The sequence below is a fragment of the Filicampus tigris genome, chromosome 8 (assembly GCF_054856515.1).
Source record: "Filicampus tigris isolate MCC_2025a chromosome 8, RoL_Ftig_1.0, whole genome shotgun sequence".
NCBI classification, from domain to species: domain Eukaryota; kingdom Metazoa; phylum Chordata; class Actinopteri; order Syngnathiformes; family Syngnathidae; genus Filicampus; species Filicampus tigris.
The window spans coordinates 848890-861375 of record NC_141224.1 but is presented as its reverse complement, the minus strand read 5'-3'; the positions used below and the strand labels follow the sequence as shown (position 1 = coordinate 861375).

Below are 12486 nucleotides of genomic sequence, written 5' to 3'. Positions count from 1 at the left end.
GTCCTGCCTCGTCTTTGTGTGTGCGTCTTTACTACGTTTATGAAAAATCAAGCTCTCATGAGCTTCAACCAAGTGTCTCATGAAAAAAAATTGCAAATACATTTGATGTCATTAAATAAATGGCCAAAGTATCAAAGAAAATTGAAATATCAAATAATCAAAAGACTTTGTAAGTTCATTTTAAAGCATTTTTCAATGATAATATATTTCAATTCCTTTGAGTAATTACTTTCAACATTACGTTTTGCAACAACAGTATTGAACAAGTAGAAGATAAGTCTATAAAGAAGTTGAAGAAAAAAAACAAACAAAAAAAACAGACCAAGAGAATTTCTTTAAAAGTTGTGACCACACACGTCCAACTCAATTGGAAAAAAACATTTTCAAGCAAATATTTTCATTATGATCATTATCATTTTGACTTGTGTAGGGCACGCATCCAACAGTAATGCACTGTATTAGCAGTGTGTTTCGAAACATTCTCTTTTATTATGTTTCCATTCAATACAGTGCAACTTTTATTTATTTAAAAAAATCGTCAGCCAGAAAAGTGTGGTGTCTTTTTAGGGAGCTGGATGAATGGCATTTCAAATGTTTTTCAGGGGGGGAATTTGATTTGCTGTATTCGCAGCGGATAGTGACAGACAGCCCATTATAGTTTTAAACCCCCCCAAATTATTGGAAAAATGTGGGTCAACCTGCAATAAATTAAAAAAAAAAGATACATTTGAAAACAAATCCGCAAATAGATGAATTTTAAGGCTGCAGGGGTCCACCGTAGTCAGAAATGAGCACAAGCGCGCACACATCGTCTGAGAACATTTGTGCGTGCGTGCGTGCGCATCATGCCTAATCGGCCCTCATTTTTACATTTTAAAGCAGTAACGTCCGAAATATTTTTGTTATTTTTTTAAGGTCTTTTTTGTAATTCAATAACTTATTACTCTATTTTTTCTGATCCATCCATCCATCCATCCATCCACTATCTACCGCTTTAATACTGCAATACTGCTTGGTTTATATTTTCAAGATTAAGCATGAAAAGGTCGAATTTAAAAAAACTAATAAGAAATGGTCGAATTTTGTCTGTTTTATGTAACAAGGAAATCCCCTTGTATCCCTTAAAGTCAAATATTCAGGGTTTTCTTTCGGGGGGGGTGCAGACGGGGTGCTTTTTTACCATCACCTCCAAATTCATCCACTAAATATAAAAGATATATAAAAAGTGTTTTTTTTTTGTGTCTAATATCTCTGGAAATACTGTATGCAAATAATACATTTGTGTTTTTCCAAAAGCAGCGAGAAGTGAACATTTTTATTAAATGAAAATTTTAGATATATAAATTAGTAAAAAAAATGTAAACAATTATATTTTGATTATCTCAGGAAATACTCTGGAAATAATACTTTAAGTGCTTGAGTGATTTTCAGAAAGCGAAGCGAACAAGTGAACATTTTTCATTGAATTTAGATTTAAATCAAGAAATTAGTTTTAAAAACATTAAATATGAATTGACTTCTCAAAAACATGAAAATATAAATATTTTGGTTTAGCGCTTTTCACACAGTGACAAGTCAAGTAGTAAATGACATTTTTTTACTGTAACTCAATGAAGTAATAGGGAAAAAAAATAAATTCTTAAATGTATCTATTTCTAATATTTTTCCAAATGTTTCCGGGGCATCCTTTTTTCTTTTTTTTTTGCTGCTGTTGACATGCTCATGTTTATTAGTTTTACTTCTTTCTTAAAACAGTTTTTACTGTAACTGTCACATTTATTTTTGTTTGATTGTTGAATACTATTTCATTATTTATTTTTTGCCTGCACCACATTGCAAAAAGACTAATGTGGGTTTTTTTTGTTTGTTTGTTTTTTATAGCTCAGCAGGATGCAATGGAATGGGGAGCAAGACACAGACGCACGGACGGGCACAGCGTTGTTTGTCGTAGATTTGCATAAAGTGTCCGGAGTGGAGCGTCACACTCCCGTCTTGGCGTGTCGTTGCGGAGGAGACGGTGACGCCGAAGGTGGGTGTGAGAATCCGTCCCTGCGCCAGCACGTTCCCAAACTGAGGTAACACAAAACAACAATGAATAGGCACTTAATGCACATTTTCTATCCAACACTGCTTTGCTTGTGTGTGCGTGTGCGCGGAGGGGTTACGGCGAGAAAATAGCGGGAAAGATTGTCGGCGCCGTTGTGGATTGGAGCCTACCGTCTTTGTGTTACTCTGCCACCTGCACCGCTGCGCAGTTGTCTTTGTTTTCGGATGCTACGGCTAAGTACTCGGCCCTGAGGTGGCAACGAGCAGGAGCAGCAGGAGCAAGGAGAGACAAAGAGTCAAACAGGTTGAGAGAATCAAAACAAATCGCAATTTGCGCTTTGATCCGGGAGGAGGGAAGCGCGATGTCATCAACTCGTCCGAGCGCATTCGTTCGGTAAAGTCGCCCATCAATGTATGTTCACTTAACGGTGCGTTTCTGAGAAATGCAACTGGATTGAGGAACGAGAAGGTAAAAATCACGCGGTCATTCGTCCAACCGTACACGCGTCCATTCTAACCTCACTCATCCATCATCATCCGTTGTGTTGGTCCAACCAGCCTCTGTTCATCTAGTCTCATTCATCCGTCCTTCGCACTCATTCTAACTTCATCCACATCCATCTGTTCTGACTTCATCATCCATCCATCCATCCATTCCGCCATCCTTGGTCAAGTCTAATCGCATCCATCTGCTGTAACCTCAGTCACCCATTCATTCATTCATTGACGGATCCTAGCCGCCGGCAATCCGGCCATCGTTCATGCAGTCGGTATATCCATCCATCCATCCATCCATCCATCCATCCATCCATCCATTTCAATGTCGTCCCTCCAGCCAAACCGGCCTAACTTGATTCGTCCAGTCGGCACGTCTCATCGATTCCAGGGGTCCGCAACCTTCTCGAAAGTCGGGGCTACTACTGATTTAATGCGACGGGCTCCCAGTTTGCCTCAAATTTGCTCAAATGCCCTTCAACAGTATTTATCCGTCCACATGTTCACCCATCTGTTGGTCCGTCTGTTCAACTTTATATCAAAGTCATGAAGCAGCAAGTGAGCGCCGTTTTTTTTGTTCAAAGGGAAATACTGTCAAGGATGAAAACGAAAGAAATAAGACGAGGACAGCCAGCGGGAGGAAAAGTTTTGAAGGAACTCTTTGGCCACATCATTTGTCACGATTCTAGCGAGCGTCAGGCCGTCGCTTTAGTGCCCAAACGCGATGTTGACTCACGCGGCGTCCCTCAAGGCCTCCTCGCCGGCCGCCGAGATCTTCCTGTAGCAGTAGATCATCTCCACCAGAAGCCACAGCTGCAGGCCAATGATGGCCACGTACATCATGGCCTCAGACAGGATGGACGCCAGCCCCCTGGTCACTGGCGAGCCGAGGAACAGCGCAAACAGGTGAGTTGCCGCTTGCGCGCTCGCCCCCCAAAAGTCCAAAGCCAAAAGCCGCGTACTTGAGGGCACCACGCGCACATTGATGATCTTGCTGGCGTTGGTGCGGAAGGTGTAGTCGTTGTAGACCAGCGTGCGGCTGAAGACGCACTTGTAGCTGCCCGTGTCGTTGAAGGTGACGTTGGCGATGTAGATGGAGCCGTCCTGGAGGTCCGACGTCCGCCTGCTGCCGCGCCACTGCACGCGCCGCTCGAAGCGCTCGTCCCCAATCCGCCCGCGCTCGTCCTCGTAGCTGTACAGCTGCGCTCAATGAGGAGCAAAGTCTTCTGCGATGATGCAGGTGGCGCTTTTTTTCCTTTTGACTTACTCGTGAAAACATGAACACTATGTGCCCTTTGTCAAATCAATTCAATCAGCGGGATGGCCAAAGAGGATCGCTTTGAACCGGGATCTGAAAGCACTTACACTTGAATCTTTTTTCATTCATATTATTTACTCTGATAAAGGACAACCGCAAATCCGGGGACACGAGTGCGAAGAAAAGTATCGTTATAAAATAGGTCGTTTTAAGAAGTGACTTCAAAAAGATTCAATTCATCATGTAAAATTCAGAACAGAAATGACTGTAGTCTATCGTTTTTATATGTCGTTTCATTCAAAAGATCAAGCTGTGTGCAACCATACATTTTCAATTCAGTCTAAAGTGTTTTGTTTCCTTTTTAAAGAAAAATGGGGATTTGCGTCATTTTACATTGTTCATTTAGAAAATAAAAAAAAAAATGGAAATGCAAAACGTGCGCTGAAACGCGTGATGAAAATAACAATCGTGTTTTTTTATTTCATCTAAATTGATCCATTTAAGTTTTAAAAAATGACATTTGTGTAATGTGTATTCAAACATTGTTAGTAGCATTTGAAAAATGTAAAGCAATTTGCAATGTATACGTTTTTGTTCACCCGGGATTAATAACATTTGTAACTAACCGAGCAATTTTTACATCTTTAATTTAAAACATTGAAACAACTGCAAGCGTTTGGTTTTGAAATGCTTGTTTTCATTTCAAAAATGAAAGATTTGTGTATTTCCTTAAGAAAAAACATCGTACAATATGTACAATATGTAAAATTCTGTTGACACAAAATCATAATGAAAATGTGTCACGTCTAATTTCATATATTGTATGTGCTGAAACATTTTTGTTGTTGGGGGGGAGTTCAAATGAATCCTATTGTATTCAATGTAATTCATAATGCAATTTTGAAAATGAGAGGATGTCATTTTGCGTTTTGAATTAGATTTTAATTGAGATAAATGATGTATACATATAATTCAACACTTGATTTTAGAAAAATACATGCACAGGTAATGTGTCCTTTCTTTCCATCCAAACCGTTTTAACGTAATTTTTGAAAATGAGTCATTTAGCATTCTTTTTATTATTTTAATTGAATGATGAAACGGTCGAAAACAAAGTGTCATGTGGGCGCTCCCTTTGTTTAAGAAATGCATTCCCTCCTTTTGTCGGGTGCGCGTGTGACTGACGTGTGAGAAGTGTGCGTCGCCGACGGCCTTGAAGAGCCAGGTGACGCCGGCGGTGGCCGTGACCTCGCCCCTCCTCTTGCACGAGATGCAGCCCAGCTTGAAGCCTCGGTTGGCCACCGCCTCCGTGTCCGAGTCCACCTCCACGCACGCGCCCGCGCACGCGCCCGCTGCAGAGAAGGCGCGGAAGACAAGCTCACGTGCTCGCTCGCCTCTTTTGTCGTCACGTGACCGAGTTGGTCTTGCCCTGCTTTCGGGGGCTTTGCTTGGAGTCAATTGGAGCTGCCTCTCAAGCGGTGTGTGTGTGGACCCTGCAGCCTGGAAGCTCAAACGCAGTAAAAGTCTACACACCCCTCTTCATATGCTATCTTCATGTGACATGGAAAATGAGGCCGGGATAAATCATTTCCAAGTCTTTCCCGCCATGAATGCGACCTATAACAACGTCATTGATTTATTTAGCTATTTATAAAGAACGCAAATTTTTTCAAACGCGGCGTCATGGCGATGACAGACTTGCGTTAATTATGAGGAAGCCACGCCAGCTGTGCATGCATCTGCTAATCCCCATCAAAGTCATTTTTATGTGCAAAAAAATCCCGGGCACGTCATCATTTCATATTGGATGGAGCACAACTTCTAGCTACGAGTAGGTCAACCAAAACAAACAAGAGCCGTCAACGAGGCAGGCTGCAAAAACCTTTTTTATGCTGACACGGTAAAACGACGCAACCAGACAGTGACAAACACACACACACACACGCAAGGAAGGTTTTTGCACACCGCATCAAAAATGTCAACGTTACATAATCTGACGAGTCAGGATTACGCAAGAGATATTCCAGAATTTGCCGTGCGCTAGCTCGCTAATCCTTTGAACGAAATCCTGTGTGACCTCAAACGCACAAAAGACACATCAAGGCAAATGTTTTTTTAATAACTCATAGAACCATGCAATGACAAAGCGTAAATGAGTGTCTCATAATTCCCACAGCGCTGTTTTTTGTGTTTGTTTTTGGTCATATCTTGTGGCTGTCTTAGTCCATTTTGTTTCCCGCTACATGGTCAGGCAGATGTTTGAGCCCTATGAAAGCTGCCTAGCAACAAGGGGCCAATCAGAGGTGGTGTGATGAGATTTTCCCTTTTTCCAGTTTTGAATATTTCATTGTCGTTAGTGAAACGATGACGCCGATACAAATACAAAGAACTACAAAGGAAAGTCAAAAATCGAAATAATAAATGGAATGGCCTCGAATGAGGCGAATCATGAGCAAGTTGGACCTCACATGCACCCAAACAGGAAATGCCAAACCTCCGCGACATTTTGCTGGTTTCCGAGCGCGCCCGAAACATTCCGCGAGGACAATGCGCCGTTTGAGCGAATGTGCGTGCGTGCGTGCGTGCGTGCGTGTCACTGGCTTGGCACAACGGACGAGAGCGTGTGACAGCGCTGCCGTGGGTAAGGAGGGCCAAGCTGCGAGTGCTGGCCGCTAACCACGGATGGATTGATTGGCGAGGTCGCAAGGCGGCCGACATCCGTTTGATGGCTTCATCCATCTGGCCAAGATGGGCTCCGCGTGAGCTGCATTCCTAATGTGCACTTGTCCTTGGACGGAAGCGTTGCGTCATGCATGCTCATGGAACATGAAGGACGACTGTCCTTTCATTTCACTGTACCTCTTTTATTTTGAATAGCTCCCCTTCGCGCCTATGGACAATTGAGCCACTGAGAACTAGAGTGGGCCAGAATAGAATAGAATAGAATCGGTGCCCCCCAAAAAATTGTAAACGCAAATCTACTGGGTTCCGCTCTCGTGCTTTAGCTTGGATGCCTGCGCATCTGCATTTTATTAGAAGTGAATGCTGTTGTTTTTTCTTATCATCACGAAATATTGATCAATTTGACGAGGGCTGATCGATACAGCTGAAAAATGTATCGTGATATCAAGTAGTTCATATCAGTCGAGGGCAATAATCATTGATTTTTACTTTTCCTTTTTTTTTTCCTCTTCAAGGACCTGGAGGAAAAAAAAAAGCCTAAATTTAGGTCATTTTATTTGAGCATCCAATATTTCAGCTTGACTAAAAGGTCAACGCAACTATGAATAGCACAACCTAATGTGCTTCGTTGACTGGCGTTTGGACAGAGACCATGATTGCGCTAAACTTGTCTGATCCCAGTTTGTTTCTTTTGCTGTCAGGCAACTGAGATGATCTCGACCGGGATCCGATCCAACCTGCGATACGCAAGATGATGACCGTACCTCAGTGGTGGAGAAAAGTGCAAGCAATCAGATCCAATGTGAAGATCCGACGATGAGTCTAAAAATGAACTTGCTTGTCTATCATTGATATTGATATATCGTGATCTTAAAAGATGCATATTAAAGTATAAGGATATTCATGTTTAGTTTCTAAAAATGGAAGCAACATTTTTAGAACTTTGGCATTTGAATCTCCACGTTACTATTTAGAAATGTAATATTTGCCTCATCAATAATGACAAGAATATTTATATTAAATGAAGCCATTATCCACGAGGATGCTTCAAAATGAGTTTGTATTGTTTTTTTTCATTTGTGTATTTTTAATTATTCTTAACTTGAAGTTTCCACATTTGAATCAAAAAGACCTTTGCTATATTTTGGATTTTCATCTACTAACATCATTTTATTCGTCTTGCGCCCTTTGCAGGCATCCCTCGCTGCCCTCGACATGACGCTTCGCGTGAACTGTTATCCTCCTTCCGTCGCCGCCGTGAATATCCTGCGCGTGTTCATTACTGCTGTTGACCTGTTCACATCAAGTGCACTCTTCCAGATTTAAAAGGCCGATATTTTTAATCAAGCCGCCATCTTTTGAGCTCTCAACCAATTTCCTGCCTGATCCTCCCTTGCGTGTCCAGATGTGCGTGCCCCCGTCATCGCTGAACTCCATCCAAACCCTCTGCCAGCAAAAAGTTAGAAGCATTGCTTTGCTGCAACAACGGTGTACGCTGTGTCATTATAAGTCTTCTTTTTTGCAGCGTTAAAGGCTCCAAGCAGTGGCCAATTCCCTTCAATTACGTCGCCTTTGAATTTGACCAAAAGTGTTGCTTCAAACCAAAATGGCTGCCCCCTGCCAGGCCGTTCACGTTTGTGCCTTGGTCTTTGCGGCTTTTTCGGGCATTCTGTCTTGATCGACGCCTCGACCCGATTTCATGTCAGTCGGTGAAATTGCTTGTCAGGGGCTCATTTTTTCAAATTTTCTGAAATTCTCAAAGAGATCATCAAACTTCAACGCCGTGCTCCACCCACTTTTGATAATGTAAGCCAGTGCTTCTCAATTCTTTTCTGTTACGCCCCCCTAGCAAGAAGAAAACAATTTGCGCCCCCCACCCCCACCACCCACTCTCCGCCGCGACTATAGATAATAGCATTTGTCTATAAAATAGTTATAGGTACACCTCTGCAGAACATTGTCTCCTTGTTAACATAAAGAAAACTAAAAGAAAGAGATATAGTTCAACTTACAAGAACAACCTTATTAACATTGTTTATTAGTCTGTAAAACAAAAGAATTGAAGTGCATCAATTTGCCTGAAATTCCAAAAATAATAATATCCTTGTTTAAGCTGTAAAAATGTGTAAAAAAAAAAAAAGCATGTTCCCCAGGGTCACACAACTCCCCCCCGCTCCCCAGCATTGCACCGCGCCCCCCCCAAGGGGGGCCCCGCCCACTATTTGAGAAGCACTGGTGTAAGCAAAAAGTTAGCATCACCTGCCCGTCTAGCGCAACTGCTTCCAATCGGGGCTCACTTTAGCAAATTTGCCTTTGTTGGAGTTGGTCAAAGATTTCGTGTTGATCTGTAATACTGATTTTTTTAATTTGATTTTTTCTTACTTTCCTACTGTGGGTATTCACCCCAAAGCTGTGTGAAACTAAAATGGCTGACACAATGTTCAATTTCAGGAGCGGGTCCTCGAGACTATTTCGTGCATCCGGTTAGGACAGACGTGTCAACCAAATTATGTGTTGATCGGGGAAACTGGCGTTGGTGCTTCTTTCTAACTTTGCAGGGGGTGCTACTGAGCGAGTTTTGTGAGGTCATCTTCTGTCCGCATATGATATGAATACATATATTTTCAACAGGATACATGCACTTGCAACAATTAGTGAGTTTTTGGGCATGTAAATGTCCCCAAAAAGGCCATTTTTTTCATCGTTGCTTGCTACTCGGGCTGCACTGTACTAATAAGTCAAATAGCAGCAGCTGGATGAGTCGATAATCTCCTCTAATGCATCACATCCTTTTTCTGGCCTCTTTTAAATCCTTGGGCTTAAAATGAGATCATCTGTGACGCGCAACCTTAAAAGTTTGGTCATGTTTTGCTTACCGCACTGAAGCTACATTAACAACCATTAATTTTAGAGACCCGCGCATCGTTCTTTCAATCAATTCCGTAATTGGCTTTTGGCAGGGCAGGGGGCAACGGCTTCACCGATCAACATAGAATTTGGTGGACATGTCCAACACAAGAGCACGCGCAAAAAAGTCTCAGGACCCATGCCTGAAATTGAACAGGAAGTCGGACATTTTGGTGTGAAGTCGCTACTCTGGGCGTATTCCGTCATTTGTTCATCTTGAAACTTAAAAAAAAGAAAAGAAAAAGGAAATCAAAAAATCCGCCCTCGGCTGCAGTTTCAACAATAAACATGACATTTTGCAGACATGTCTATCATAATAGGATGCATGAAAAAGTCTCTGGCGCCCATGCTTAAAGTTGAACAGGAAGTCAGCCATTTTGGTTTGAAGCAGCCACTTTGGGCAAATTCCCCGCACAAGTGCCCCTTGAAAGCTTAAAAAAAAATCGGACCTAGACAACAGTTCCACTGATTACAGTGAAATTTGGTGGACGTGTCTTTTGTAATACGGTGCGCAAAAAAGAAGTCCCATGGACCCATGCCTGAAATTGAACACAGAGTCGGCCATTTTGATTTGAAGCAGCCACTTTGGCCAAATTCCGTCGGTGCATGGTGCGCCGTGAAAAAAAAATAGGACCTCAACAATAAGCAGAGTTTGGCGATCACGCCAGGATTTTCGGAAAGTTTGAGAAAAAAAAAAAAAAAAAAAAAATCGCCCCGCCAGTTTAGCCAATGAACACAAAATTGGGTGGAAAATGTCTCAAGAACCAGACGGAAGACGGCACTTCACTTTTACTTACTTACTACTTTTATATTTGACACGGCTTTGACCTGAGCACATAATCACAGAAAAGGTGAGTTTTAACGGCGGATAGCAGAAAAACAAAATCATCAGATTCCAAATCAAGTCAATAAACGCTGCAGTGTTACCACGGTAACAGAAATCAGGAACTACTCACCTTGAAGCGCCACGAGGAGGACCAACACTATTAACGTCGGGGGGGCCTCCGCCAAGGCAGACATGTTGTCACAGACGCTCAGGTAAACACAAACGCTGGCAAAAGTGCAGGCTATGTCCCCCAAAAAATCAAGAAGAACAACAATGTGATGCCCCGCGCCAAAAGAAAAAGAAGAAAAGGGAGCAAGAGGAGGAGGAGGAGGAACCAAAAGGAGGATTTCACAGGTCACCTCCCCAAATGCTTCTCAGTGTCCAGTTACAAAAGAAGAAGCACTCGCAGTGTCGCCTTTCAAGCTCTCCTCAATTATTGATCGTGGGCCTCCTGCAATATTCCTTTCCTTCTATTTTCTTCTTCTTTGGCTTTCATCCCACAAGGACCGTGGCCCTTCTTGACAGAGAACATCTTATGAAGTTGAATGGAAGCACAGTGTTTACTTGTTCTTTGGCTTTTTTTTTGAGTCCATATTGTCGATGCAAATTAAAGCTGGGGACCAACAGTTATTGACAGCCCCCTCTGAAAAGGTTTGCAATTGTCTGGAAATGACACTAAATGGCAGCAAAACACCACTTTTGTCTACGTGAAACTATCCGACTCACTTGGCGCAAAGATGAGAACAAAAATGAATGACGTTCATTACTTTGGCCTGAGTACAAAAACTCAGCAAATGACTGAATCCACCAAAATGCCAAAAGATGTAGCACACATTGAGCACATATGTAGGGTAAAAAAAAAAAATTAAATAATCAGCGATTATGAATAAGCACGCTTCAGTTTCAGGATGTTCCTGAACACACAAAACAAGTGTCTTGAAAGTCTGACATATTTCTCCAAGTGGCTCAAATGAGATTCAAATGCTGTTTTAAAGCCAAATAAATGCACCCTGCTGTCAAAATATCCGCAAGTGGGAAGCAAAATTCTCACTTGCGATGATCCATAAGTGCTCGCATCGGTCCATGTTAGTTCATGCCGGAGCATCCCACTCGGCAGCTAAGCGCCGCACCATCGCAGGGCTTTCAAATGGAAGTCAACGCAAAAAAAAAAAAAAGTAAAAGAATAAATAAAATAAAAAAAGCCAGGAGACGGCAGGCAGGCCAGGACGCGAAATATCTGGAGGCTCGCAAGCGGACATGACGTGACCGTGTGGCGGCATGCTGCGCTGATCTGATGGTGGAGGTCGGGTGGGGGTGATGCGATGCGACGTGGAGGTGGAGGGGGGGGGGATGATGATAGAGCGGTAGCAGGGCCTGCGATTGGCTGGCAACCAATTCAGGGTGTCCCCCGCCTACTGCCCGAAGACTGCTGCATGCACGGGATAGGCTCCAGCACGCCCCGCGACCCTTGTGAGGGGAAGCGGTACAGATAATGGATGGATGGAGGTAGCAGGGCGTTGTCCTGCCAACAGCGAGGTGGCCGCCATATGCCGACTTCCAGGTGTTTTTGTTTTATAACTGCGTGGAAGTTTCCATTGTACATATTTTTACTGCTGCGTGTTACAGAAACTTTGAAGGACTCACAAAGAGTCTGAATGTGTTTTTCTTTGTGCTTCGCATCTCTAAATCTGCGATTTACTGCTTTTTTTGTTTTTGTTTTTTAACTTTCTGCATTTTTACCATCTGACCTGTACGTCTTCATTGTTTAATCCTTCTGTAATGCAAGATTCTGGGATTTCTGTCCGTCTATTAAATTGATTTTCAAAAGCTGATCACGTCCAATTAGACTTTTTCCCCTTTTAAATAAAACGGGATTTCCCCCCCCCCCTCTCTAAATAACTCTTGCATCCTTTGCTGCAGTTCTGCGAAATGGCGGCTAGAGGGTAATGATGTATCAATTAATTCCTCTTAAAACTATACTTTATAAAAGAAAATAAAAGGACGAGAACATGAATGACAGTCAGGACTAAATCACTAGAAAAATTAAGGTAAATTAATATTTTAACCCCCAACTCCTAAAAAAATAATAATAATCTGGAAATTCTAATATTTGGCATCTTATATTCAATTCAAACGTCTCTTGGTCCAAACAATAATACCAATTAACATACTTTAAAATTCCATCAGACGACAGACTTATGTTTTCATCACGTTTTGTTGCGTGTATTTCGTGAGCGTTGTGAAACTACATTACCCACAAGTCTCATTTACG

General features: G+C 42.3%; 1 protein-coding gene across 2 annotated transcripts; it reads right to left on the bottom strand.

The window, feature by feature from the left end:
* Positions 1 to 11: 11 nt before the first annotated feature.
* On the bottom strand, positions 12 to 11522 carry scn1ba (sodium channel, voltage-gated, type I, beta a). Of its 2 annotated transcripts, XM_086038647.1 has the most exons (6): positions 10345 to 11522; positions 4985 to 5151; positions 3504 to 3741; positions 3278 to 3419; positions 2218 to 2294; positions 12 to 2070 (listed from the first exon to the last, which is right to left on the bottom strand). In XM_086038647.1, exons 1-5 carry the CDS (start codon positions 10406 to 10408, stop codon positions 2228 to 2230), a joined length of 678 nt encoding a protein of 225 aa, XP_085894773.1. In that variant the 5' UTR covers positions 10409 to 11522; the 3' UTR covers positions 12 to 2070; positions 2218 to 2227. The 2 variants fall into 2 exon arrangements, with proteins under 2 accessions (XP_085894773.1, XP_085894772.1); XM_086038646.1 differs by lacking the exon at positions 2218 to 2294.
* Between the last annotated feature and the right edge of the window lie 964 nt (positions 11523 to 12486).